This window comes from Candida margitis (assembly GCF_024628925.1).
Source record: "Candida margitis strain CBS 14175 chromosome Unknown scaffold50, whole genome shotgun sequence".
In the NCBI taxonomy this organism is placed as follows: Eukaryota; Fungi; Ascomycota; class Pichiomycetes; order Serinales; family Debaryomycetaceae; genus Lodderomyces; species Lodderomyces margitis.
The window spans coordinates 40,843-65,917 of NW_026261922.1; the positions used below are offsets into that span (position 1 = coordinate 40,843).

The 25,075-nt window shown below is 38.3% G+C and overlaps 9 protein-coding genes across 9 annotated transcripts; 3 read left to right on the top strand and 6 right to left on the bottom strand. All coding sequences in view use genetic code 12, as the record gives it.

Annotated features, from left to right (window-relative positions):
• Window positions 1-27: 27 nt before the first annotated feature.
• On the bottom strand, window positions 28-1,515 carry CANMA_005421 (uncharacterized protein; the record flags this gene model as incomplete). The annotated part of the gene is made up of 1 exon (XM_051817800.1): window positions 28-1,515. The coding sequence occupies one exon, from the start codon at window positions 1,513-1,515 to the stop codon at window positions 28-30; it is 1,488 nt and encodes a 495-aa protein (XP_051668993.1).
• Window positions 1,516-2,290: 775 nt separating this feature from the next.
• On the bottom strand, window positions 2,291-2,755 carry CANMA_005422 (uncharacterized protein; the record flags this gene model as incomplete). Its single annotated transcript, XM_051817801.1, has 1 exon — window positions 2,291-2,755. The coding sequence occupies one exon, from the start codon at window positions 2,753-2,755 to the stop codon at window positions 2,291-2,293; it is 465 nt and encodes a 154-aa protein (XP_051668994.1).
• A 314-nt stretch (window positions 2,756-3,069) lies between these two features.
• CANMA_005423 (uncharacterized protein) lies at window positions 3,070-3,699 on the top strand (the record flags this gene model as incomplete). Its single annotated transcript, XM_051817802.1, has 1 exon — window positions 3,070-3,699. One exon carries the CDS (start codon window positions 3,070-3,072, stop codon window positions 3,697-3,699), a length of 630 nt encoding a protein of 209 aa, XP_051668995.1.
• Window positions 3,700-3,995: 296 nt separating this feature from the next.
• On the bottom strand, window positions 3,996-5,918 carry CANMA_005424 (uncharacterized protein; the record flags this gene model as incomplete). The annotated part of the gene is made up of 1 exon (XM_051817803.1): window positions 3,996-5,918. One exon carries the CDS (start codon window positions 5,916-5,918, stop codon window positions 3,996-3,998), a length of 1,923 nt encoding a protein of 640 aa, XP_051668996.1.
• A 2,038-nt stretch (window positions 5,919-7,956) lies between these two features.
• On the bottom strand, window positions 7,957-11,364 carry CANMA_005425 (FG-nucleoporin; the record flags this gene model as incomplete). Its single annotated transcript, XM_051817804.1, has 1 exon — window positions 7,957-11,364. The coding sequence occupies one exon, from the start codon at window positions 11,362-11,364 to the stop codon at window positions 7,957-7,959; it is 3,408 nt and encodes a 1,135-aa protein (XP_051668997.1).
• A 183-nt stretch (window positions 11,365-11,547) lies between these two features.
• Window positions 11,548-14,295, top strand: NAM2 (leucine--tRNA ligase; the record flags this gene model as incomplete). The annotated part of the gene is made up of 1 exon (XM_051817805.1): window positions 11,548-14,295. The coding sequence occupies one exon, from the start codon at window positions 11,548-11,550 to the stop codon at window positions 14,293-14,295; it is 2,748 nt and encodes a 915-aa protein (XP_051668998.1).
• A 240-nt stretch (window positions 14,296-14,535) lies between these two features.
• Window positions 14,536-15,876, bottom strand: CANMA_005427 (uncharacterized protein; the record flags this gene model as incomplete). Its single annotated transcript, XM_051817806.1, has 1 exon — window positions 14,536-15,876. One exon carries the CDS (start codon window positions 15,874-15,876, stop codon window positions 14,536-14,538), a length of 1,341 nt encoding a protein of 446 aa, XP_051668999.1.
• Window positions 15,877-18,679: 2,803 nt separating this feature from the next.
• Window positions 18,680-20,512, bottom strand: CANMA_005428 (M20 family metallopeptidase; the record flags this gene model as incomplete). Its single annotated transcript, XM_051817807.1, has 1 exon — window positions 18,680-20,512. The coding sequence occupies one exon, from the start codon at window positions 20,510-20,512 to the stop codon at window positions 18,680-18,682; it is 1,833 nt and encodes a 610-aa protein (XP_051669000.1).
• A 1,565-nt stretch (window positions 20,513-22,077) lies between these two features.
• CANMA_005429 (uncharacterized protein) lies at window positions 22,078-24,345 on the top strand (the record flags this gene model as incomplete). Its single annotated transcript, XM_051817808.1, has 1 exon — window positions 22,078-24,345. One exon carries the CDS (start codon window positions 22,078-22,080, stop codon window positions 24,343-24,345), a length of 2,268 nt encoding a protein of 755 aa, XP_051669001.1.
• Between the last annotated feature and the right edge of the window lie 730 nt (window positions 24,346-25,075).

Genomic DNA, 25,075 nt, shown 5'->3' on the forward strand with positions numbered 1-25,075 from the left:
ACATGCTTGACATCCACTTTTGCTAAACTATGGAGCATATTTACCAAATTGAATCTCCCATTCATTAATCTTGCGCTGTAAATCATCAATCATTAGTAATTTCTCATTATAGCTCGCCTCCAACGCTTGTTTTTCTTCAGCTATAGCCTCTGAATCAGGTGTAAATGAAAATAATTCAAATTTGTAATTTCGTTCTTGTTGTAAATCATATTGCGTCCTAGCTATCCATTCAATGATTGCACTGGTACGTTTACGCAAGTCGTATATGGATGATTGAGAACTAACGTAGCGAGGTTTATAGGGCGCTTGAATCAATTCGTCTTTATTTGCTTGTGCTGCTGTTGCTGCGGTTGTCGAAGTTGTTGCCGACGTGGAATTAGAATTAGCACCTGCACTTGCACCTGCATTGGCTACTGTCCCTGTTAGCGACGTATTAGACGATGATACATCTCGTCTCTTTTTACTCTTGCTTCGTGATTTTCTCGCATCGGTCCCTCTTGAAGATGTAGCAGATTTATTGCCGCCTGCCGTCGACCCACCTGTTTCTGAATCATACTCCTCATATTCTCGCTTTATTGACAGATCGTTATCAGCTTCTGAAGTAACACCAGATGCGCCACGGCTTGACCTCTTCCTCGGTGAATAATGACCAGTAGCAGTACTAGTATTTGCCACAGCTCCAGTTGCACTAGTGGTGTCTGATTCATCTATTGGTAAACCTGATTCTTTGGCACTTTCTCTCAAAGCCTTTTGTAATTGTTTATCATATTCGTCTTCGTCCAGATGATGGTGATGGGTTCGCCTATCTTTCCGTCTATCTTTATTCTGATCTGTTCCGGTAGTAGATGTTGCTGCTGTTGCTGCTGCTGTCATTGCTTCTCTTGCTTCTTTTTCTGTTGCTGCTGTTGCCGGGGGAGATACTCTGTCCCCACGATCACCTCGATCGACTCTTCTTCTCTTATTAGAGCCACCAGCACTATCCTGTGTATCCACCTTGACTCCGTCACCAAGACCAAATAATTCAATCTTTTTCCGCTTATCATTAACTGGCTTATACAACGTTCGTTTTGGATACCCATTGGCTTTGACAAATAAATGGTTTCCCGGTTTACACAATTCACACCAGTATAAATCAGGCACATCATCATTGGTGAATAGTCCAACACAGTATCCGTGTTGCCAAACGCCACATTTTTCACAACTAATGAATAAACCTTGATCAATTGAGATTTTGTAGTTTTTCTTCAAAAATTGGGCAAATTCAGGACTGATTGTATCGGAGTGGAGCTCATCTTGCTTACAAATACATCGAGTGATTTCCCCATCCTCATCTTCTTCGTCAGCATCATCTCCTTCCTCTTCCTCTTCCCCCTCCTCCCCCTCCTCTTCTTCTTCTTCTCCACCAGCTACGATGTGGATCATCCCTTCATCGCCATCTTCATTTGTTATCTCACGTTCTTGTTTGACTGGTTTTGAGTCGAAGCTGGTTGATCTTCTACGTGTTCTGCGTGACATGAATGGGAGCCTGTATATATATTGATGGGTGTATTCGTAATTGTAGTTGTAGTTGTAATTGTAGTTGTGGTTGTAGTTGTGGTTTGTTACTGCTTAAAGTTGTCCAATGGAAGATTTGTTTCTTTTTCCAATTTCATATGTTGATGAGCCGCACAGTTCTATGTTGAAATGTCACATATCAAACCAATGTCGCGGCATATCTATTATCGACATTCCATTAACATTTTTTGCAACTTTCATCATTTAAAGAACTACAAAGTCACCATTTCAAAGATTCAACTCCCTTTTGTTATCAACACAACATATCTCTTTATATACACCTCTATTTTCTCTACACAAAAGTTATGTTTCTGTTTTTCCCCAAACCCAACCCTCACAACGAAACATTCAAGCACAAAATAAACCACACAATTTACGCAACCAAGCCACATTGATTCACTCACTCACTCACTCACTGACTTACCCCACCCACGCCTTTTATTCATGACAAGAAAGTCATATTTGGGGTAGCTTATCAAAAAACTTCTTTTACTAGATAATTCATACGGGTTGCAGGTTTTACTAAAAAATAAGTACCAAGTTGAAAAAAAAAATAAAAAGGACGTGGCTGTGGAGTTAGTGATGGTGATAAATGGCGACGACATCAATGGTATTTGGTTTTGGTAAATGCGTATTGTCCGTTCATGGTTGTTCATTTCCCTGTTACACGCTAAACAAAGACTCTTCGTGAAAAGAAAAATAAAAAGAAAAAACAAAGGGGTGGAAGCAATATTTATCAAAGTTTCTTTAGGCTAACTTCCCAATTGGCCTCCTCCAACGCCAATTCAATAGCTAGCATCTCATCCTTTGCTGCATCTAACTTCTTTTGGTATTTATCTCGATCAACGACTGAAACCATACGTATATCATTAACATCGGCGATTTTCTCTTCCTCGCTATTTTGTAGAATGGATTGGATAGTATTTTCTTTTTGTTTAGCTTCGTCTTTGAGTAAAAGCAACTCAGCAATCGAAATTTCACATCCCTTGAATGAGACTAAGGTGAAAACATTGGTATAGTTGATATCAACGATTAATTGCTCTAGTTGACCCAATTTAGTTGTATATTTTATATAACTGTCATTGGGGTCAGTTTGGTTCATACCTTCTTGAACCACTAAACCTTTGTGAATAGTATTTGACAACTCGGAGAGTTGTTTCAATAGGTTCACTCGTAGCTTGAGTGCACTTGCAAGCTTCATTTTTGTTGTGATGGTAAGGAGAGGATAAACAAGGAACGGAAAGGGGAAGGGGTATGTATAAGTAGTAAAAATAATCTTGACTATCGTGACTCACAAATGGTTGCGAAAGGATTATCAAAATAAACATCAACAGTAAACATCAGCAGGTATGACTCACTCATGCAAATTTAGACAAGGAGAAAGAATTCTGAGACAGGGACAACGGAAGAAAGGTTTTTAAATCTAAAAATAGTTGACTTATAGCTTCAATAAATTGGTAGTATATAAATAAACTTTTCATCTCACTTAAGTAACCAGCACAGATAGTCAAATCAATGTCAATGTCAACTTCAACCAATATTGCCGATACTTCTGCTTGCCTCGGGATACTTCTCAAAACAGTCAAAGAATTACAATCAGATGACTTCCATTTCATGCATATAATTGATAAAAGTTGCAAGGTTCAACGAGGTGATTCACCAACTTTCAACATCGATAAGTTGTATGAGCAGTATTTGTCCTTAATCAAGTCCGTCACTTGTATCAAATTGCAGATTCAACAGACCAATTTAGTAACCTATGCTGCTGCCGATGCTGCTGCCGATGCCGCTGTCGATGCTGCTGCCGATGCCGCTGTCGATGCTTATGCTGGTATTACTTGTGCTACTGCTGCTGCCGACTCCGACGTGAAGACTACCCCTCCTCTTCCTGGCACCAGCCCCACAATGATGCAACTTCTCGTAAGAAAGAGCATGTTGCAAAAACACATTGATCTACTTTCGGGTATGATACTACATGGGATCCCCAACACGAGTTCCTCTTCTTCTTCTTCTTTTGGAAGCCGGGGTAAACGAATCAAAGACATATCTCAAGTGAACGTGGTTGAATACGAGTCCAAATATCGTGAATTACGAAAGGAATTGGTCCTGTTGGAAACCAAGATTCAAATACTCAATTGGAAGTAAGAAACAAATAGATATACGGTACACTGCAAGCTTCAATCAACATTCATTTACTTTTCCCCCATCTAGTCTTTGTAGAGTCAATTAGACAATATAGATATGCGTGTATATTCGGGGTCAGGGAAGAAAATGGGATAGAACTGAGACAATAAACAACTTTACTGGCAACGCAAACTCTCTCTCTTAAATAATAATTGAAATTCACTTTAGGTTTAATGTTTAAATATAAAACTATATTCTAAAAAATATCTAACAACATCCCTCAAGGCTATACAGCTTCTCCTGCTCAGCAGCTTTTCTTAATGACCAACTGTCAAAGTGTGGTCCCTGTCGTAAATACCTGGGTTTCTAATATATGGATCTAATTGGATATAGTTACTCGACAAGGCAATATTCAAGTCAAGTTTATCCTTCAAATATCTGTCTGAAACCTGAGGATTAGTCGACTCAATCCATTTCCTAGTAGTTTCAAAGAATCTCGCAGTCAACAAGTCTCTTTCTCTCTTCAATCTGGCATATTCAGCATCCTTCCTCTTGGGTGGGAACTCGTCCTTAGGTTCAGGAATTGGGTAATAGCCTCTAGTGGTGTCCTCACCGCCCAAGTAATCAGGAATCAAAGCTGGGTCAACGAATTTGCTCAATTCCTTGGCATCTTTTGTGAAATGGATCTTGGAAGCAACAACGGGGTCTAACCAGTTTTTAATAATGTTCCACACTGTGGAAAAGATCCAAGGAGCATTGTGGATCAAGATGAATCCCAAAGTTTCCGGGTAGTGCGCTTCAAACACATCAGCAAGGAACTTGATGGTGGCATAATCGGCATTCTTTAATGAAAATCCCGTCAAATCAAAGACAATAGTACAGGTGTCAACCGATTCACTAACTTCCTTCAAGAACAATCTCACCCATTCGATAGTAACAACGGCATATCTTTGGTTTTGAGGCAAGGGGGAATCTGCAGTCAAATGTTTCTTGGCTTGAAACATAAAAATAGGATTGTTATTCTTATCTCTACCTTTAATCCACGACTTCTCAGTAGTGAAGTTCTTGATGAACCCTTTGTTGGTACCATTTAAGTATGAAGGTCCATCACTTTCCATTAACCAATCATCAGTAGGCATTTCATGATATCTCCAATTCAAGGACTTCAACATCATAGCAAGGGCCTTTTCAGTATCCCATTTTCTAGCCCTAACAAACTTCAACACCAAGTTATCGACTAAATCGTTACGGAAAACTTTGACGAATGCTTGATGCATCTCTTTGTTGTTGTATTGAGCCATTGCCGGATAAAATGAACTCTCAGAATGGGCGGTAACTGGGTTGTTAACAGTAGCCTGGAAAAGATCAATTTGGTTGCTAGCACCACCAAATTGTTGTTGTTGTTGTTGTTGTTGTTGTGGGTGACTGGAACGACGCTTGTTGCTTTTGTTGTGTCCACCATGGTGACCACGGTGCTTGCTGTGTTGGTTAGGATGACCAATTCTACCACCATAGTTTCCCCCACCGTTGGCTTGCTTACCACCGTGGTTATTGAAAATGTGGGCTGGCAAGTCATCATAATCAGTTAATGTAGTTTCTGCAGTAACAAAAGTTTCCATTGAGTTGACTGAAGCAGCATCATCATCGTCATAATCGTCATAGTCGTTATAACCGCCGCCATTACCAGCAAATCCATTCAATTGTTGTTGTTGTTGTTGAGGTTGTGCTGAACTACCATCAAAATCATCGGCATATTCATAAGCAGCCTTGTGGTGATGAGCATAAATAGCATAAAACAATTGACTAGGAACATCAACAGGTTGGTATCTTTCCTGGGAAGATTGGGTTTGAATCTGATGCATCCTCTTAGAGTTAGCTGAAGGAGAGTCCTTGGCAGTACCAGCTCCTGAAGCATTTGAAACACTAGCACCTGATGATTTCTTAGATCCAAATAAACCCAACTTCTTTTTAGAAGCTGATGACTTGTTGGAGTTGATGGAACCCCTGGTATTTGTTTTAGCTAAACCAGCAGTAGCAATAGCCTGAGATTCGTCAAAATTGGTTGTTGAAGTAGAAGCAACATAGCATTGTTTAAAAGGCAAATCTTGCGCATTGATGTCAACTGGGTATCCAAAGTATTTCAACATATAAGCCCAAGTTTGCTTAAGAATGATTTCTTGTTCAGCATTAAGAGTCTGTATTCTCTGCAATCTATACTTGACGTTGTTATCGAATGGCATTGTGGTGGTGGTGTGGTTGTGTATGTGTATTTGCTCTAAAGAAGTGGGTGGTCTATGAATTGAAATCTGTAGATCCGAAATCTCCTTCTGTCGACGTAATTATTTTTTTTAAAAATTTTTGACTTTGTTTTGCGTTCCTTTTTGTAAATGTTGTAATAATAACAATATGTGTAATATATGTAATATATCAGTATAGCAAAACAAAAAGTAAAGTAGTACAACTGGTATAAATAGTGGGTGGTTGGTTGAAGGATTAGTTGGATGGCTGGTTGGTTAATTGAAAATGAAATTTGAAATTTGTTGTTGAAAATTTATATCGTTGTTTATATATGATATATATATATATATATACGTAGTAGTATTAAGTACTAAGTAGTATTGTTGTTATTGTTGTTGGTAGTGTGGAGAAGTTTAGGTTATTTTTTTTGTTGGAGAGGGGTGAGACTGTGTGTGTATGTGTGTGTGTGTGTGTATGTGTGTGTGTGTGTTATGTGGTGTGTGAAATGAGTGAAAATGAGACTGTGATAAATTTTGTATCTTTGTCCTGTATATAAACATCAATTCCTAATTGAGTAATTAATTTCATCTATCTAAAAACACCAAAACCCCCTTCTTCAATTGAGTTTAGGTTTGATTGCCATATTATCTCTTGTTTAAAGTATGTGCCGAGTATTAAAGAGGGATTAGTAAAGAGAAATAAAGGAATAAATTGAGAAATAGATAGGTAGTTAACTATAGGGTTTAACATTACTGTACAATAATTGCTATCGCAATGGCTTTGTTTAATTTGTTTCTTTATGTTTGAGATTCATCTGTGGGTAGAGCATTATGGTTGGAAAGAATGTCTACGTGTGTGTAGGTATGTATCTAGTCTCTCTGCAAATACATTTGGTGTGCAGTGTATCTGTATGTGACTGTGGGGATGCCTTTGTTTCGATGAATTTGTTGAAGCGAGGTTCTTTCAATTTGGACGACCTTTCCACGTGAAAAAATAAAAATAACTTCTATGACGTACAATGTGCCACATCACCACTAACTACCACTATCATGTACTACCAACATCTACTGACTACCACTAACTACTAGATATATACAGAAGAATGGTCTGAAATCTAAAACTAAAAGGGTTATGAAATGAAGAACTAAAATATTAAAAACGTTTTTCCATCTCAGACTAAGTCATCCAAAAACTAACTCAGCAAACCCCATCTTTCATTCTCATAGTCAAATACAGAAATTCTAACAAATAGTAGAGTGATAAGTAGTCTTGTGCAAATAAAAGAAGAAGAAGAAGAAGAAGATAGCTTTTAGACTATTTGATATAGATTGCAAAGTCATCTCGCTTATTTGTGGTTATTTATCTTATTGTCAATCTCTCTCATAACACACAAGGTAAGAAAGAATTTAAAGAACTACTGGCCAGTATCTTCTTATTGACCTCCTTGCTTATCCATTCACTTACTCTCTATCTCCTCACCTCCTTTTGCTTTGTTATCTAATCTCTGTGTGTGTGTGATAAAATATGATAAATTAGCCCTACAACCTCATAGTGGGGCAAAAAGAAGAAAGTGGGGCAAATCACCCTAGGGAGACACGCGGAAGAGCCCAAATAAACGACACAAATAATTGGCTTAAGTCCGCTTAAATTCCGATCTAAATTTGATCGTAAAAAAAAACAGAAATAACAATGAAATAAAATAAAAACCCCTACTAACACACAAAAACCAATTTCATTGGCTTCCTTGGCTTTACTCCACTTTTGAACAGCAATCACGTCAAGTTCAACGGATTTACCTCCTAATCCATCAAAGACAAACAATATGAATTTGAGTTATCCTTTGACTTCACAATAGTTGCACATCTTATCTTAATATAACAGCCTCCAAACTAAACAAAATACAACTTGCATTCTACGTTGAGTTGTATACCTATATATATATATATGTTTATTCTATTTTATCTCATTAAACAGTACAAAGTTTCTTACCTCCAGTAAAAGCTAATCGTGTCCTTTACTCTCTCTCTCGCGTGCTCTCTCTTATCTCCTTCTTGATCGTGGAAGAAGCTTTCGTCTAGGATTGGCTTGTGGTGGAGTAGGAACAACAGTCGTTGGCATTTGCATTCCGTTGGGAGCAGCAAACCCACTTCCCATTGTTGCTGCGCCACCAGTTCCACCACCTCCAAATCCAAACGAAGGTGCCTGTCCTGGTGCAGGACTACCTCCAAACATTGAAGGCTGTTGTGGTTGTTGTGGTTGTCCAAATCCAAATGAAGGCATAGTACCACCACCAAAAGGCGTAGTCTCTCTACTACTTGTATTAGCTTGTTGCTGTTGTTGCTGTTGCTGTTGCTGTTGTTGTTGTCCGAATACACTTGCTGGATCCGGTGTTCCACTCTTGGACCCAGTGAAATTAAACAGTGGTACTTTATTCATCTTTGTTGCTGATCCAAACACCAGCGATGGTGGTGGCAATCCATTGCCTTGTCCTTGTCCTTGTCCTTGTCCTGCAGCATCACCACCAAAATTAAACGTTGGCGTACTTGGTCGACTGCCAAACGCAGTTGCAGTAGTGGGGGCTGTGGTGGGAGCTGTTGCTGGAGTTGCTGTAGTTGTAGTTGCTGATGGTTGTGTTTGCGATCCAAACCCCCCAAACCCCGTTGAACTAAATGGCTTGGGTGCTGCAAGATTACCAGCACCAAATAAAGATGTCGATGTTGTTGATGCTGAGGGAGCAGAGGCCGATGGTAGAGTTACCCCAGATGCAAATTTAAATCCACTCGATGAAGAAGTAGACGGTTGCTTGTCGGTAGCAGCATTGAGGTTGGTAGTAGCACCACCACCATTTGTTCCTGATTTACCAAAGGGAAAAGTCGACGTAGACCCGCCTTCAGTTGATACCGGGGTTGGTGTGGATACTTTCTCTTCACTTCCAGTGTTGGATTTATTCTCCTCTGTGTTTTGACCAAACACAAATGCAGGTGATGGAGATTTGCCCTTGTTTTCAGTAGCAGCAGATGAGTCTGCGGTTTTACCAAAAGAGAATACCGGAGTAGTAGATTTAGACTTGTCGTCAGTCTTGCCAAATGAAAATGCTGGTGAAGCAGATTTGGCCTTGTCGCCAGCAGTGCCAAAACCAAAAGCAGGAGTCACAGGTTTCGTTTTCTCATCAGTCTTGCCAAACGTGAAGCCAGGAGCAATAGATTTACTTGCATCAGCGGTAGTAGGATTTGCAGGTTTACCAAAACCGAAAGCAGGCACAGTGGGTTTCTCTTTTGCTTCATTTTTATCGTCATTAGTAGAATCAGTTTTACCAAATCCAAAACTGGGTGTGGTAGATTTAGCTTTATCATCGGTGGTTGTTGAGGAAGGATTAAATCCGAATGAAAAAGCTGGTGGCTTGGAAACAGGAGCTGGAGCGCTCGAAGCCTTTTGTTGGTCATCGCCGCCTGCCTTACTAACCGAGCCAATGTTGAATAGCGGTGCCGATGGCTTGGATATCTGTTCTCCTTCATTTTGCTTGGCTTTTTCCTGTGTTGTTCCAGATTCATCGCTTGGTTCAGTTCTCTTGCGTTTCAAATCAGATCCATCGCTTTGTTCTTCAGCCTTATTTGATGTTGGCTTGGATTGGAACATAGATGGAAATCCACCCGCATTAGATCCATTAGCATCACCATCAATTGCAGTTTCAGATCCACTGGTTTTTGGTTGACCAAAAAGAGAGCCACTTGGCTTTGACCCAAACCCATTGAATTGAGCCAGTGGCTTATCCTTAGATGACCCAAATGGAAAAAGACTAGATTTGGAACCTCCATCCTCTTTTGATTGACTTGATGTTTCCTCTGACTTCTTACCAGTTGCGTCACCGTTGGCCGTTTTTGTGGATGGTACCCCACCAAAAGAAAACGAGGCTAGACTCTTACTCTCATTAGATTTAGAATCATCAGGTTTGGAAAATAGCCCTGATGAGCCTTTGTTTGCACCAAATGAAAACAATGGTGAGGCCAGTTCTTGTGAAGCTTTTCCTACTGGCTCTTTAGCTTGACCGGATTCACTACCACTGCTTTTTGGTGTTTCATCTTTTGATTTGTCGACATTTTCATTAGTATTTGGTTTAAGAGGGAATAATGGAGTTGAAGCTTTCTCACTCGGCTCTTTACTGCGAGCCCCAAAAGCAAACGGTTGTTGCTGTTGCTTCTTCATTTCAGTAGTTATGTCACTATTCTTGGCCTCTCCATTTTGAGTTCCGACCACTTCACGTAACTTTTTATCATCGATATTGAATTGGAACCCACTAGATGGTGCGGTAACACCACTTTTACTACCTGGTGGTATCTTCATTGTATCATCCTTCAACTTTATGATATCAGATATGGATTGAGTTTTAGCAAGATAGTCAGAGTCCAAGGATAAGGACAATTTCTGATTCAAGGCAATTCCATCTCGATTTGGTCTCTGCTTGAGTGTTTGCAGTCCCTTATCATTATTATTAGATTTGAATTTCGGTTTCCCAAGTTCACTGGCGTAGCCCTTGAGCGTAGTGCTCGTGTTTACATCAGTTGGTGCTTTAACATCATACAAAAATTCCCTCAAATAAAACCCCTTTTTTCTTCTTTTATTTCGATTGCTTTCCAAAGTTGAGGAGCTTGACCGTTTTTTGAAATTTAGCACCGATGCCAAATAATCGGCATTGCATGTTTGAGTACTGGTATCAACCATTGTTGAATCTCCATGGGAGAATGTGGTGGTTTCATTGGGGCTTCTCATATACTTCATCTTCTTCCGCATGTGTACCATCTCTTGCATCGATCGTTTTAGTCGTACGATCCTACTTCTTTCGGCAGGATCGATTCGAACAATTTCCAACTGTTCATATTCCTCCTCTACAGGTTCCTCGCCATTATAGTCTGTCTCTTGTAGCAGATCGACCCCAATTGTTTCCTTGGGGAAGGGGAGGTGTAGGGCTGGTGAATCTTCACGACTAGTCAATATACTATTATCTGCCGATGGTACAATTAGCGAATCAATAATAGACTTTCTTCTTTCGAGGTCATTATGTGTTTCCTCCTCATTGGTCCTAATTTCATTAAATATATTCAGGTATGATGCATGTCTTGGATTCACTATACCCCTAGTCAATGAACGAGGAATTGATTTATCGCTGGGATGCCCCTGTATCGAAAGTCGTTTTCTTTTCTCAGATATTGCAAAATTCGTAGGCAAAGGTTGGGATATATCAATCTTATCGGGTTGAATATCTATTTCTTCTTCCCCATTGGGATTAGGTGTTGTGGTTGCTGGTGATGTTGCCCTTTCTGATGATTGTGATTCTGACAGACGAGTGATGATTGCTTGTTTCAATCTCGAGAAATATCCTCCAAGTTTACTGCCTCGCAGTTCCAGGCTGCTGGTATTTAGTGGAGACAGTTTCTCGGACAGGTTACTCATTTAAATTATTGGTGAAAATAGAATGAGCTACAGTTGAGATGGGTTTTGTCTGGTTGTTTGTATTGCGATTGTTTTTCCAAAATTGACAAAAACTTTTTTTTTTCCAAGTGAGAGAGAGAGAGAGAGATTGTTAACAATAATGAAATCAAATGGGTGTAGTGTAGTGTTGCACAGTATACTCAAATGTTGAAACGACTACAGCGAATACAACCTTGCCCGAGGAGTGATATTGTATTGCTTACAAACACTCGATTACTTGCAACTAACTACAATTTCTCACAATTGGATAAGAAATGGAGAGATAAATGGAGACAAGACAGCGATGATGAGAAAATTAGCCAACCTTCAAGCCAAAAAGACTTTTACGCATTGGTAATGTTCCCATACCCTTCAGGGGTGTTACATTTGGGTCATTTGCGAGTCTATACCATAAGCGATGTTGTTGCCAGATATAAAAAGTTGAATGGCTACAACGTTATCCATCCTATGGGTTGGGATGCATTTGGATTACCAGCTGAAAATGCAGCCATTGAAAGAGATATAGATCCCGCCATTTGGACTGATACAAACATATCTAAAATGAAAGAGCAGATGATCAACTTCCTGGCCGACTTTGATTGGGATAGGGAAATCAATACTAGTTCACCTGAGTATTATAAGTGGACGCAGAAAATCTTTCTCATGTTGCATGAACAAGGACTTGCTTATCGTAAAAAGGCCGAAATTAATTGGGATCCTGTGGACCAAACTGTTCTTGCTAATGAACAAGTCGACGCCAAAGGAAGATCGTGGAGAAGTGGTGCAATAGTGGAAAAGAGACATTTAGAGCAATGGTTTATTGGAATTACAAACTATGCTGACAGATTAGTACAAGATTTAGATTGTCTAAAGGAGTGGCCTGACCATGTCAAAACGATGCAAAGAAACTGGATCGGTAAATCCAAAGGTTGTGCTGTAAACTTTTCTATAGATCAAGGTGATGATACAATATCAGTTTTTACTTCCCGACCCGAGACTTTATTTGCAGTTCAGTTTTTAGCACTTAGTTTGGACCACCCATTGGTTAAGAAATTATCCGAAAACGATCCATTGTTGATCAAGTTTATTGATGAATCAAGGGACGCAGGTTTCGAATCCAAGGCCGGCTATAAGCTTCCTGTAAAAGCATCAATTCCACTTAATCCCGATAACACTCAAAGCTCTGCATTTAATGTCCCCATTTACGTAGCACCGTACGTACTTAGTGAGTATGGATCAGGGGCTGTTATGGGGTGTCCAGGACACGACACCAGAGATTATGAGTTTTGGAAACTACACCAACCCAATCAACCGACTGTGCAAGTCATTGGACCAAAGAATCCGAGCGAAATGAAGATTCCATACACTTTAAAGAAAGGTGTCATGCAAGACATTAGTACGCTTGAAGGAGGGTTAAAGAATCTTGATCAGTATAAAGGTTTATCAGGAAAGGAAGCAGCATATGTTATTACTCAGCAATTAACCAAGCATAACCTTGGACACGCAAGTACACAATATAGGTTAAAGGACTGGTTGATCAGCCGGCAAAGATACTGGGGAGCACCTATACCTATTATTCACTGTTCAGATTGTGGTACAGTTCCTGTTCCTGATGACCAACTTCCCGTCCTCCTACCGAAAGTAGATAGCAAGCATTTCACAAAGGGAAACCCTTTAGGTAATATTGACGAGTTTGTCAATTGCAAATGCCCCTCGTGTGGAAAAGACGCCCAGAGAGAAACGGATACAATGGATACCTTTATGGATTCGTCTTGGTACTACTTACGGTATTTGGATTCAAAAAATGAAAACCAAATAATTAGCGCTACAGCAAGTCAAAACATGCCAGTTGATTTGTATGTTGGTGGGGTTGAACATGCTATTTTGCATTTATTATATGCGCGATTTATTGCCAAGTTTTTGAGCGATTGTGGTGTATGGGATGGTGAAATTTGTCACGATGAGCCCATTACTAAATTAGTTACCCAAGGGATGGTCCATGGTATTACGTATGCTGACCCTGATACCAGCAAGTTTCTCAAACCTGAAGAAGTCGATTTGACCAATTCGCAAGCACCAGTAATAAGGGCAACAGGTAAAACCCCCAAAGTTTCCTATGAAAAAATGTCAAAATCGAAGTATAATGGCGCTGATCCTGGGGAATGTATTGCTAAGTTTGGAGCTGATGCCACAAGAGCCCAGATGTTGTTTCTGGCGCCAGTGTCAGATACGTTGTTATGGAATGAAGAACAAATTTCTGGTGTTGATAGGTGGCTTAGGAGAGTTCTTAGTCTAAGTCAATCCATTCCAAAATTGGACAAAGTGCAGGGAGATAGAGAAAGCCTGGAACTTGCCCAAATTACCTTAAATGGCACAGTTGTGGGTGAAGAAACAATTGGTTTGAATGAATATGAGTTTCAATTTTACAATCAGGTGCAGGATCTAGTCAAGAGTATTTCCGAGTCGATTGACGTTCACTTTTCACTAAATACGGTTGTTTCCGATTTGATGAAGATGACGAATCTTATAACTGATGCAGTGAAGTCAAATAAATGCCAGTATCGTTTGATCCTCGACTCGTATGTCAAGTTACTTGTTTGTATGGCACCCGTGACACCTGCAACCTCAGAAGAATGTTGGGAGACTATACAGTTGACAAATGGGTTAACTCCACGCTCGATTTTCAATCAGCCATATCCTACAGATAGATCAATCGAATCTAATATTCAAAAGTACAACATTTTCATCAATGGTAAAGCAAGGGGAACTATCTTGGCTGAAACCAAATTGATTGATGAAAACGATAAGAGCATAGTTAAGCTACTCGGGGAGAAAGAGGGCTTATCCAATCATATACCCAATCTGGTCAAGAAAGTCATCAAGAAACCAGGGTTGATTAGTGTCATTGGATGAAAAAAGGAACTACGTTTTCTGCTTGTATATAGTTCAATGTGTTGAAGCAATGTAAATACAAATCTTATTAAGTATAAATAGACAGAGTAGACATAAGACTTTCGAGCTATCAATCTCTCCAAAATATTACAAAATTCAATGTATTAGAAAAGAGTTGAATAAATTAAAACACAAAATAAGATGGGGTATCAAATAATATTCTTTAGAATCCAAGTCAAAGAATCAAAACTTGGGGTGTCCTTAAAAGGAAACGCCTTGGAATACACCTAAACCGATGTATTTGGTGAAAGTAGCAACAACACTGAAACTTGAGCTATATTCGTAAATACCACAAGCATGAGCAGTATCGATATCAATACCCAAGATACCAATCAAGCCGAGGAAGTTGTCATGGCTTGGAAGGTGGTGGTGTTCAAGAATAATGTACTCAATAGCTTTAATGAGCAATTCTACCTTGAATACAACACCAGCAATGGTAACAGTGATGACTTTTTCAGCAATGTCAACAACTTCATGTCCAATAAGAACAAGCTTAGCCAAGATAGCAACAAAATCAACGGTAACAGTGGTGTAGGTGATGTTGATTTCAGCAGCAAGTTCGGCATCAATACCCAAGATCTTACAGACTTGGTCAAAGTTGTCTGGGTTTGGAAGTGGGTGGTTGTAGATAAGAACGTATTCAATAGCTTGAACAATTACATCAATGGAGATTTGGTGTTCTTGAATAGTAACAAATCCACCTCTCTTGCTGAAACCATGAACAAATCCAAGACCAATGTATTTGAAAAATACAAGGGTAACATCAAAGCTTGAACTCCATTCCCAAATTCCACAAGAGTGAGCAGTGGCAACATCAATTCCCAAGATGGCAATAATTTCAGCAAAGTGAATAGCATTTGGAAGTGCGTGTCCCAAAACCCAAATGCATTCAATAGCCTTGAAGATCTTTTCAATTTCAATTACGGTACCGGCAATGGTAACAGTGATGACTTTTTCAGCAATGTCAACAATATCATGTCCAAAATGGATAAGTTTAGTTAATATGGCAACACAGTCAACGGTAACGGTGGTGTAGGTGATGTTGATTTCAGCAGCAAGTTCGGCATCAATACCCAAGATTTTCAAAACTTCATCAAAGTGGTCTGGGTTTGGGAGTGGATGGTTGTAAATGACAACGTATTCAATAGCTTGAACAATTACATCAATGGAAATTTGGTGTTCTTGAATAGTAACAAATCCGCCTCTTTTTGAAGCATCAACACCAGTAACATCAACATCCTCGACGTCTCTTTTAACAGCGGAGTGCAAGAGAGAAAGGATATCACCATTGTGGTGGGGAGCTTGCAACAAACTTCTACCAAGCTCAGCAATCAACTCATCGCTCTCTTGTCCTTGAGCGAGATCCTTTTGAGCAGCCTCATTCAAGTTGAGGTTGAGTGAGTTGAACAAATTGTTGAAGTCTGAGTTCAAGTGTTTGATATCATTTTGGACAGTTTGGAGCTCTTCAGTGACTGGTACAACTGGAGCAGCTTGTATTAAAGAAGCAAAACCGGTAAAAGCAGCGAGTGTGGAAAATTTCATGTTTGAAACTAGTTGGATGTTTAACTTTTTTAGTTGCAAAAACAAAAAGAAAAAAAGGAAAGTGATCTGGTGTAGAAAAAGGGAATCTTTTGATACACTTATATATTATTCATTTTTGGTGGAAGAAATTGTGTGAATTGAAGAGATGGTATTTAATTTTCCCTTGTGTACTATAATAAAGCAGGTAGCTTGGTGAAAAGTGGTTTTGCTTCTGGAGCAAATTTCATATGTTGTTAGGGGGTATACGCGGTTTTCTAAAGAAAAAAAAAAGACCATCATTTAATCCACACAAAGTAGGGATAAACCACGCTTTGCAGAGATCTGCTGCAGCTTGAACAAGCAGGATGTAGGACACAAATATGAACCACAAACAATAGACCTTAACTCCGTAAGCAATAAATCGCCATTGGAAAGAAAATCGTGGCCAAAAAGTAAACATTGTCTTTACCAATCCCTGCATTACGGGGAATAATGCGCTTAAGTCGGTTTACGAAAATTTGTATCATCTTAGAATTTCGCAATTGTTGCTAAAAGCTTTATTTGTATAAGCTTGTAGGACAATGGAAACCACTTGTGTCTATTGTATTGTTCAACTATTGATAGCTGCCTTTGTTTGTTGACAATTACCTTTGTTGACAATTACCTTTGTTTGTTGACAAACAAACAAGAAGAGACAAATGGCGCTCCATTGTTGGACTTGAGTACAAATTATGGTAAACAAGAAGATTTGAACAATAAGAACATGTGGTTGCATGAATAGTTATGGTTAAAGCAGACTTCTTGTTTGAACTCACTGTCTGCTTCTATCATTGGCCATACCAGAGGGATTTACCATGTTTAGCCACTTTACTTGCTAAAGCCTTCTTATCACAGACAGAAACCCCAGGGGCATTCTATGTATTTGTACTTTGTACCCCTACATTTTCTGCCACTATATGTCATGATAACTTTTTCCTTGCTTGTATTAATCTAAAGACGCCTCAGTCTTTTCAATCCACCTATGACGCGCTAAAATATTCATCATGTTATGACGCCTCAATTTTTCTGTAAATGTACAGTGGTTATACCCAGTTTATATGCACAACTAACTATTTTCAATTGCTGTTTAGTTTCAGTCATATATTTGTCGTATATCGACATTATATTTGGGGAGGCGCCAATCATTGTCTTCGCTCGCACGGGCACAACACTCGAAATTTCAGGAAAATAAAAAATCACACTTAAAACCTATTGTTCAACGAGTATTGAACCCCCAAGTAAATCCTCATAACGCGTAATTAGAGCGCCTATCTGAGCTTGGAAAAATGCAGCTACGCCAAACTGGGATGATTTGAAAACATGATAATGATGATGAGCGGTTTGGAAACCTTTTTTTAGAAATTGAGCGGTATTTTGTTTACAACAACTTTAGTCTACAAACCATTTGCTTTAGCAACGACGTTGACTTAGATGCGATGAGGGAATTTTTTAGGGCTCAGGCGATAAGGCTCGTCAAAACTTAGCGCGGCCTCAAGAGGAAAGAAAAAACACTAAGCAAAAATAATAATAAAGGGTCTTTGAGGTGGTTAGTAAACGAAGGTTTAAATTTAGCCGAAAGCAAAAACTAATGGAGTAAAATAAAACACACCACAAAAACGCACAAAAGTAAACAATATTTATGAATCACATGTAAAGAAGTTCGGGTAAACAGAATATAGCAAGAACCAAGGGTACATATGGATTAAGGTTGAGATGCTTGCTTTACGTTTTGATTTGTTTGGTCAATGTTGTGAGCTGCCTCGATTTATTCTCCTCAAGACTTGTAAGTCAGAGCGGTGGTTGGTAACTTTGTGACGTGTATTTTGTTTTAGTTCTATGATGATGATAATCCCTGCATGGTTCAAAAGAATTAATTTTCAATTTTACGCGAATTGCACAAAACAAAATTGAGGAATACAATAGCAGGGTCTAAAGCTATTATCCGTCTTATATTCTCCGTTATCCACTACCCACTTCCCCCGAAAGTTAACCATTTTACACATTGGGAGAGGAAATACAAATTTTTTCTTGGCAGGTGTTGCGTCTTTGTGACAAGTTTAAATTCACCTATTTCGATAAATATTGCAAAAAATATAGATGTTTAGTTTGGAGATCCAGCTGCTAAACCTCCCACCCCCCAAGTAAAATTTATGTGCTTCAGTAGTAAAATGGAAAACAACTGTTTCCGTAAGGTAACAGTGCAGCCGTCGCAAACCGTGCATGAGACCTTTTGCAAAGAGGTGCTTTCTCCTTATTTTTCCACACTTTGATACTGATCTGCAGACTACTTGGCTAGTTTTAGAATGTTCTTGAGAGAAGTTTGCCTTTGAAATTCGAATGTCATGCTTTGTAATTTCTAACAAAACAATATACAAAGAATCCTGGTAAAAAAAAATCAACAAACTGTAAACACACCAAGCTATAGCAAGTTTTGTTACCTGGGACTGCAAGAACTTTTGATCCTATTGTTGGCACCCCTCGTAATAACCTTAGCACAATCTTGGCTATGCATCAATATACTAAAACTTCTGACGGGCCATATCCCTATGCAAAGGAACGTAATTTATGCTTATTGTGATGTACACCTGGAAACGTGCTATAAAATATGTAAAGAACTAATACCTCAAGTGCGTCTATATATGCAATCGCCTCACAGTCTCAGTGAAATTCAATGTCGCAGAAAAACACACGACAATGAGAAAACCTTTATTTTCAACTGCACTATTTAGGATCTCCTCTCGCCCCAATTTCAAATCAAATATCCTTCATGGCTCAGCCCTCTACCTCACAAATTGTCTTCCTCATTAATCAATTGTAGATATTCATAATAAAATGCAATTATCTGTAAATGTGAATCAAAACGAATAAACTCATCAACTCCATGTGCATGCGATTCCACAGTTGTGAACAACCCAGGTCTATATCTAAAAATGTTCTTGGTCAAGTTCCAATAATATCTAGTATCTGTATTACCGGTAGCTATCCCAGGTGCAACAATGACTTGTTTCCCACCACCAACAACATCAACATTATCATCATCTGAAGCAGGTTTTGAATAACACAGTTTGCTGTTGCCACTGGGTACTAATTGTTCATAAATGTGTCTTATATTGCCGGCAAAAAGTTCCCATACTTTACCTACGGTAGGCGTACTTGGTGCCGGTTCCAACTGAGAAGCTTTGTGGATCGTGATCTTGCCATTCTTGGTCTCATTACGAAGGATATCACCCTCAGAAATCAATCCTAAATCGAACTTTTTAGCTAAACGCTTAGCATGGTACAAATCATGGTTATAAACTTCATCGACTGTTGATTCAACGGCAACACGATGGTTGATTACGGCTTCGACGTATTCGGGCAACGCGTTCGACTTGACTCCTCCATTAATTATATCAACTGCTTGAGTTGAAGTGATCAAGTAACGACTGAGCAACGATTTATTGTAAAGCCAATGAGTAGCTTGTTTATTGGCCCTGTGTGACTTATCGGCATTGAGTAAACTTTTCTTGATCCTGTGTGATAGTGTGGGTGAGTATTTGGCGATACATTGATATTCGTGAAATGTTGGGTTACCAGGTGAGAAAATTGGCTGGAAGTGATCCTTTTCCAAACTTTCAATAAGGATAGCCATTAATCCAATTGATGTGTGTTGAGACAATGGGGGAACTGATGAATGGCCACCAGGAGTGTTTATCCCCACAACCACGTCGGTTGATCCCTTTTCACTTGTACCGGGTAATGCCAAAATCACTCCTTCTTCATAGGCAACACTTTGACCACCTTCATCAATAACAGCATAAAATGAATCATTGCCATATCGTTGAGTTAGAAATTGGCCAATACGTTGAGCTCCACGTTCTCCACCCACTTCTTCATCAAATCCGAATCCAAGAATAATAGTTCGTTTCGGTTTGAACCCCGATTTGTATAGTTCTTCAAGTGACTCTAGCAAGCCAATCAACAAGTTCTTGCAATCAGATGAACCCCGGCCCCATAGCTTGTCCCCGTCATAAACTCCATCGTATGGGGGATAAGTCCATTGGTCCAATGTTGATTTCTGTATAGGCACCACATCTTGGTGAGCAGTAAGCAAAATTGGTTTCAAGTCCGACTCTGCTTCCTTTCCTTTCCAAGTGACGACAATTGCATGTGAGTGAACTAGTTCAACTTGTAAATGAGTGAAAATAATGGGGAACGTCTTGTTTAAATAGTCATAGAATGGTGTAAACTTATCATTCCAATACTGTGGGTCCTTCTCCACTGAAGGGTCTTCATCGTAAACGTCAGTTGGAATTTGAACTGCTTGCGATAGCTTTTGGGCCGAATGATTGCGGAACGTCTCATTGAATAAAATGTTCAACACAGTCGAATTGTCTTTGATGTATGATTGAGGGTACTTGTAATCATATTGGCGACATATTTCCTGACCCCGTGGTTTACTAAGGAAGCCCCCCAAAGGAAGGTTAGATTGAGTGTTTTCCAGTGGTGTGAAGAAATGCGATAAGGTCAAAGCAACACTCAAGAATATGAGTAGAGCGAGTAAAGTAAGGCGAACAAAGGTGTTTCTTGTAAACCATTGGTCTTCTGGTTGGCGTGATTTCGACTTTTCTAAATCCATGTCTCAACAAATGTTGGTGTTTAATTACCCTTAGACAAAAGATGAGGGAATCCAAATTCAAATAATGTGTGGCTTCAGAATAATGGATGTGTGGGTGTGTCTTGGAATGGCTTATTACGACAATGATAGTTCACGACTTTTGAACAATATTATTATTATTGATTAAAAATCACGTGCGCGAGAACCCCAGTACAGTAGATGCACAATGGCAAGAATACAACTATTTATTCTGATTATATTGTTGTAGTTACAATGTAAAAGCTGTAATAAATGCATGGAAACCCATTAAACCCATTTTGGGGGGTATACAGTTGTATTGTATAGCTTGAATCGATATATCTTAGATAGTTGTGAATAAAATTATGTTATAGTGTTTGAACTGTATAACACATACTTTAAGCAATAAGTAATTATGCATAATAATATTGTATAATATATACGACATCTCTCCACCACAAAAATAAAAAAGAGAAAGAGAGAGTGCGTGTGTGTGTCGGTGTGTGTTAGTGTGTTAGTGTGTTAGTGTGTTAGTGTGTTAGTGTGTTAGTGTGTTAGTGTGTTAGTGTGTTAGTTGGTGTATTGTGTTAATTAATGTTATGTAATATAGCAATCAATTATTAATAATATAGGGAGGATTTAGTATGACATTGTCTTGACATATCATATGATCTCAAATCAAATATATTTTTCACAACACCCACCCGACATACACTAACATACACTCAGACAACCCAATATTGCCATAGAACTATTGGTTGAAGATCTTACATAACCACTTTATGTAAACAACAACATTGTAGTTTTGTAGTTTTTAGTTAATGCTTTGAAAAAAAAAAAGGAAAGAAAGATAAGCCCCACACATGGCTAAAAGCAGTTGCTATTTTCCATTTCTCTCTGTTGCTCTCTCTCTCTCTCTCTCTCTCTCTCTTTTAAAGCCAAAAGGCAAAGTACCTCCTCTTGGTGTGTTTACATGTCTCTAATTATACAAAGGTAGATTACTTTTCAACATTGAATCTGACTCTACAGAAGAAAGAAGGAGTATCTTTTTGTTCAAATACGTCATCAAAAAAGAAAACAATTTAATTTATAAGAACAAAATAAAAAATAATAATTTTAAGCTTTTTAAGGAACACAAGACAAACAACAAACAACAAACAACAAAACAACAAAACAACTAACCAACAACAAGCAAATCAGCAGAAGCAGCAAAAATTAGATACACATAGAGAGAGAATAGAGCGGACGGAGGTATATATCCAATCAATTCAGAGATAGAATAGACAAATACACATACACATACACATACACATACACATATCAAATCAAATCAAATTAAAACAACAGGCCTTAGGAACGTATACCAGTTTGATCGGAGAGTCACTTGTTTTATACATACACACACACGCACAGAGAAGTATTTTTATCACAACCCACGGGCTATTCCACATTATACAATCCCAATAGGCATCTTTTAACCACCAGATGCACTGATAAATTCTTATAGTCATCGTTTAAACTACTATATTACACCTAGCAACCCAAAAAGATCAATCAAAGCAATCATCATGTTGATGGACTTACCATTGGAGATCCAGATGAAGTTACTATATATGGTACCTCATTCCAATTTGAAATACGTCAATTCCCATTACTACACCTTGTACAATGATTTGTTTTATCACAAGATTGTTGCTGTATTTGGTGAAGATACAATAAATGTTATCATCAAGATTTTACCTTGGCTTAAACCATATATCAAGTCCCTTGATTCGTTTCGTTATGTCAATAGAATGATTATTGCCAAACGGTTGAAATTGGTTGATAATTTAAACAAAGAGGATGATGATCATCATGATCATCATCATGCCAAAGTCACTAATGAAGGTACAAGCAGTTTTAGAGCTTTAACAACGCATCCAGATCATGTGGAGTCAATTAAACAAGACTTTGGTAATGAGATAGTGATCAAGGAAGAGGAAGACAGACAAGAGGAAGTAACACCACTGCAGCTGCTGCTTGCTTCTCTGTATACCACCAATAACCCTTTAAATGTACAGTATGTTAAAGATTCATGGAAATATATTTATTCGATATTGAAGAATAAGCGACTTTATGCTGAATATTCCGATTATCAAATTGATGAACCAAGAAATTATGTTTATAACCATTTTGTTGAAATTAATCGAACTTATTTATTAAGTTATTCCAAGGATGTATGGTTAGCTCCCGGCCAATATAATTTAAATATTGGATTAGCAGTGAAACATGGGCATGGTTTGGGTACTACCAAATTTGAGGTAAAGTATCGTATTGATGATGATGATGATGATGATGAAGGTGAAGAGGAGATGGAAGCTGAGGTGGCTGAAGTCGAAATGGAAGAGGCAGAAGCAGAAGCAGAAGCAGAAGCAGAAGAAGCAGAAGAAGCAGAGACGGTAACGGAGACAGTTACGAATAGAAATGGGAATGCAAATGGTGATGCCACTAGAAACAACATTGTCAATGCCCATGGACTTTTCCGTCCCAATGGTAGTATTATTGGGGGCGGTGTTGACAGAAGTGTTAATGGATCGATGAATGAAACTGTAGATGCTACCACCCAGTTGCCCAATAACCACACTAATAACGCGCAAGCTGCAAACAATAACAATAACAACAACAACACGATAGTTAAGCTGTTTTATCCACCAACAAATATCAATGAAATATTACCCAAGAACCAATTTTGTTTACTTCGAGTTGCCCAATTCACTATTCCACCAAAGGGGAGCCAACAACAACATCATCAACCAAAACGCAACAAGTTGCGTAAAGTTAGTATAAAGATGGAAGAAATTGGATTATATTTGAAGAGTGGGTTTAGAATATACTTTATTGATATTAGTCAGCCATCAATGTTGTATGATGAATATGATTTGTTGTATTATTCAATTAATGAGACTGACTATAAGTATTTTATTAATATTTTATTGAAGAATCTTTACAAGGCATTGGATTATGTTCAGAATGGGGGGATGGGTGGAGATGGATGTGATGCTAGCACTGTCAAGTTTGGAATAAATGGCTTATATGGAGAAAGAGCCGGTGGTGGTGGTGCAGCTAAGTATGGAAGTGGTGACCCTTATGATTTGTGGGATAAATTTGATAAATCATTTTTAAAAGAGTACAATGAAGAGATTGTTAATGATTCAAATTCAGCATCAATAATAAAAGGAAAAGGGACAAGTGAAGGGGAGGGAGAAGGGGGAAGTGGTGTTAGTAGTAATGGTAATGGTGGCTATTCCCTTCATAAACGAGTTTCATCGGCCCATTTATTTCGTAATTCAATTTCATCAGTGTCAGCTGCGTCATCATATGCATCACTAAATTCACTACATGGTGGTGGTTATGGTATTCCCTTCAAGTATGATTTGAAAAAGTTGACCAATTATGCCAATTTCTACTTTACCAATATTGTAAATACCAAAAGATATTACAAGTTTAGTACCATTTATCAACAACGACAATTTATTAATCGATTTGGGGATTATGATTTGGATTGGAAAGAACAACTTTATGTCAAGGAGAAACTAAAGGGACAGCATGAGAAGCAACAACAGCATGGGAAGCATGGGAAGCATGGGAAGCAAGGCGAACAAAAGGTGGTGAGTAGTAATAGTGTCAAAGTGGTTGGACATTATGAGAATGATAAGCAAGGTGGTATTAATGGTAATGATAATGATAAGAGTAATGGCAATAGTGGAGATACAACAACTAGACTAGAATTTAGATCTAGATGTACGTATGATAAGTTGGGATTGAAGTGGAAAATACCCATTGTTGGAGAATTATAAATCAATAATAAGCTATATGGGTGGGGGTACTTAGCTAGTTAGCTAGTTAATTGGTTATTTAGTTTGGATAGCTGTGAAAAATGCATTGATTGTGTTTTGTATAAAGATTTCAAGTGATTTTACTTTTTTTTTTTTTTTCACTGTAAAAAATAGTGGTTGTTGTAGTTGTTGCTGTTGTTGGTGTTGTTGGTGTACAAAGTCTCAATTGGGAAGTAAAGAATAGAAGTGGAAAAATATAATGAGGATGAAAAAATAATGTATGTATAGTAGTACAAATTCTGTTATTATAGTAAAATGTCGGGGAATACCGATCGAAGGTTTAATTAATAGGTGTGTGTCTCTATATAAAATAAAAAATTAGCTTTCCTATTTGGGATTTCTGTGTAATTAAAGAACAAATATTAAACAATAATAATGTTATTATTACTATTATTACTATTATTATTGCTGTTTTGTGTACTATTTACCCCATTTTCTTCTCAAAATTAAAAAAAAAAAGAGAGGAGAATTCGTGATTTTGTGTAATATATATATATATATATAATTGTGAATGACCTACTGTATTTTAGTATTAAAAGGGTGGGGAGATAGAATTTTGTTGGGTCATGATACATTAGATTTGTATAGTTTAAGCGAAGGAAATATAGACAGAGAAGAAGAAAAAGAAGATAGTTTGACATCAAAGAGACAGATGAAGAAAGAGAGAGAAGAAAGAGAGAGGAGAAAGTAT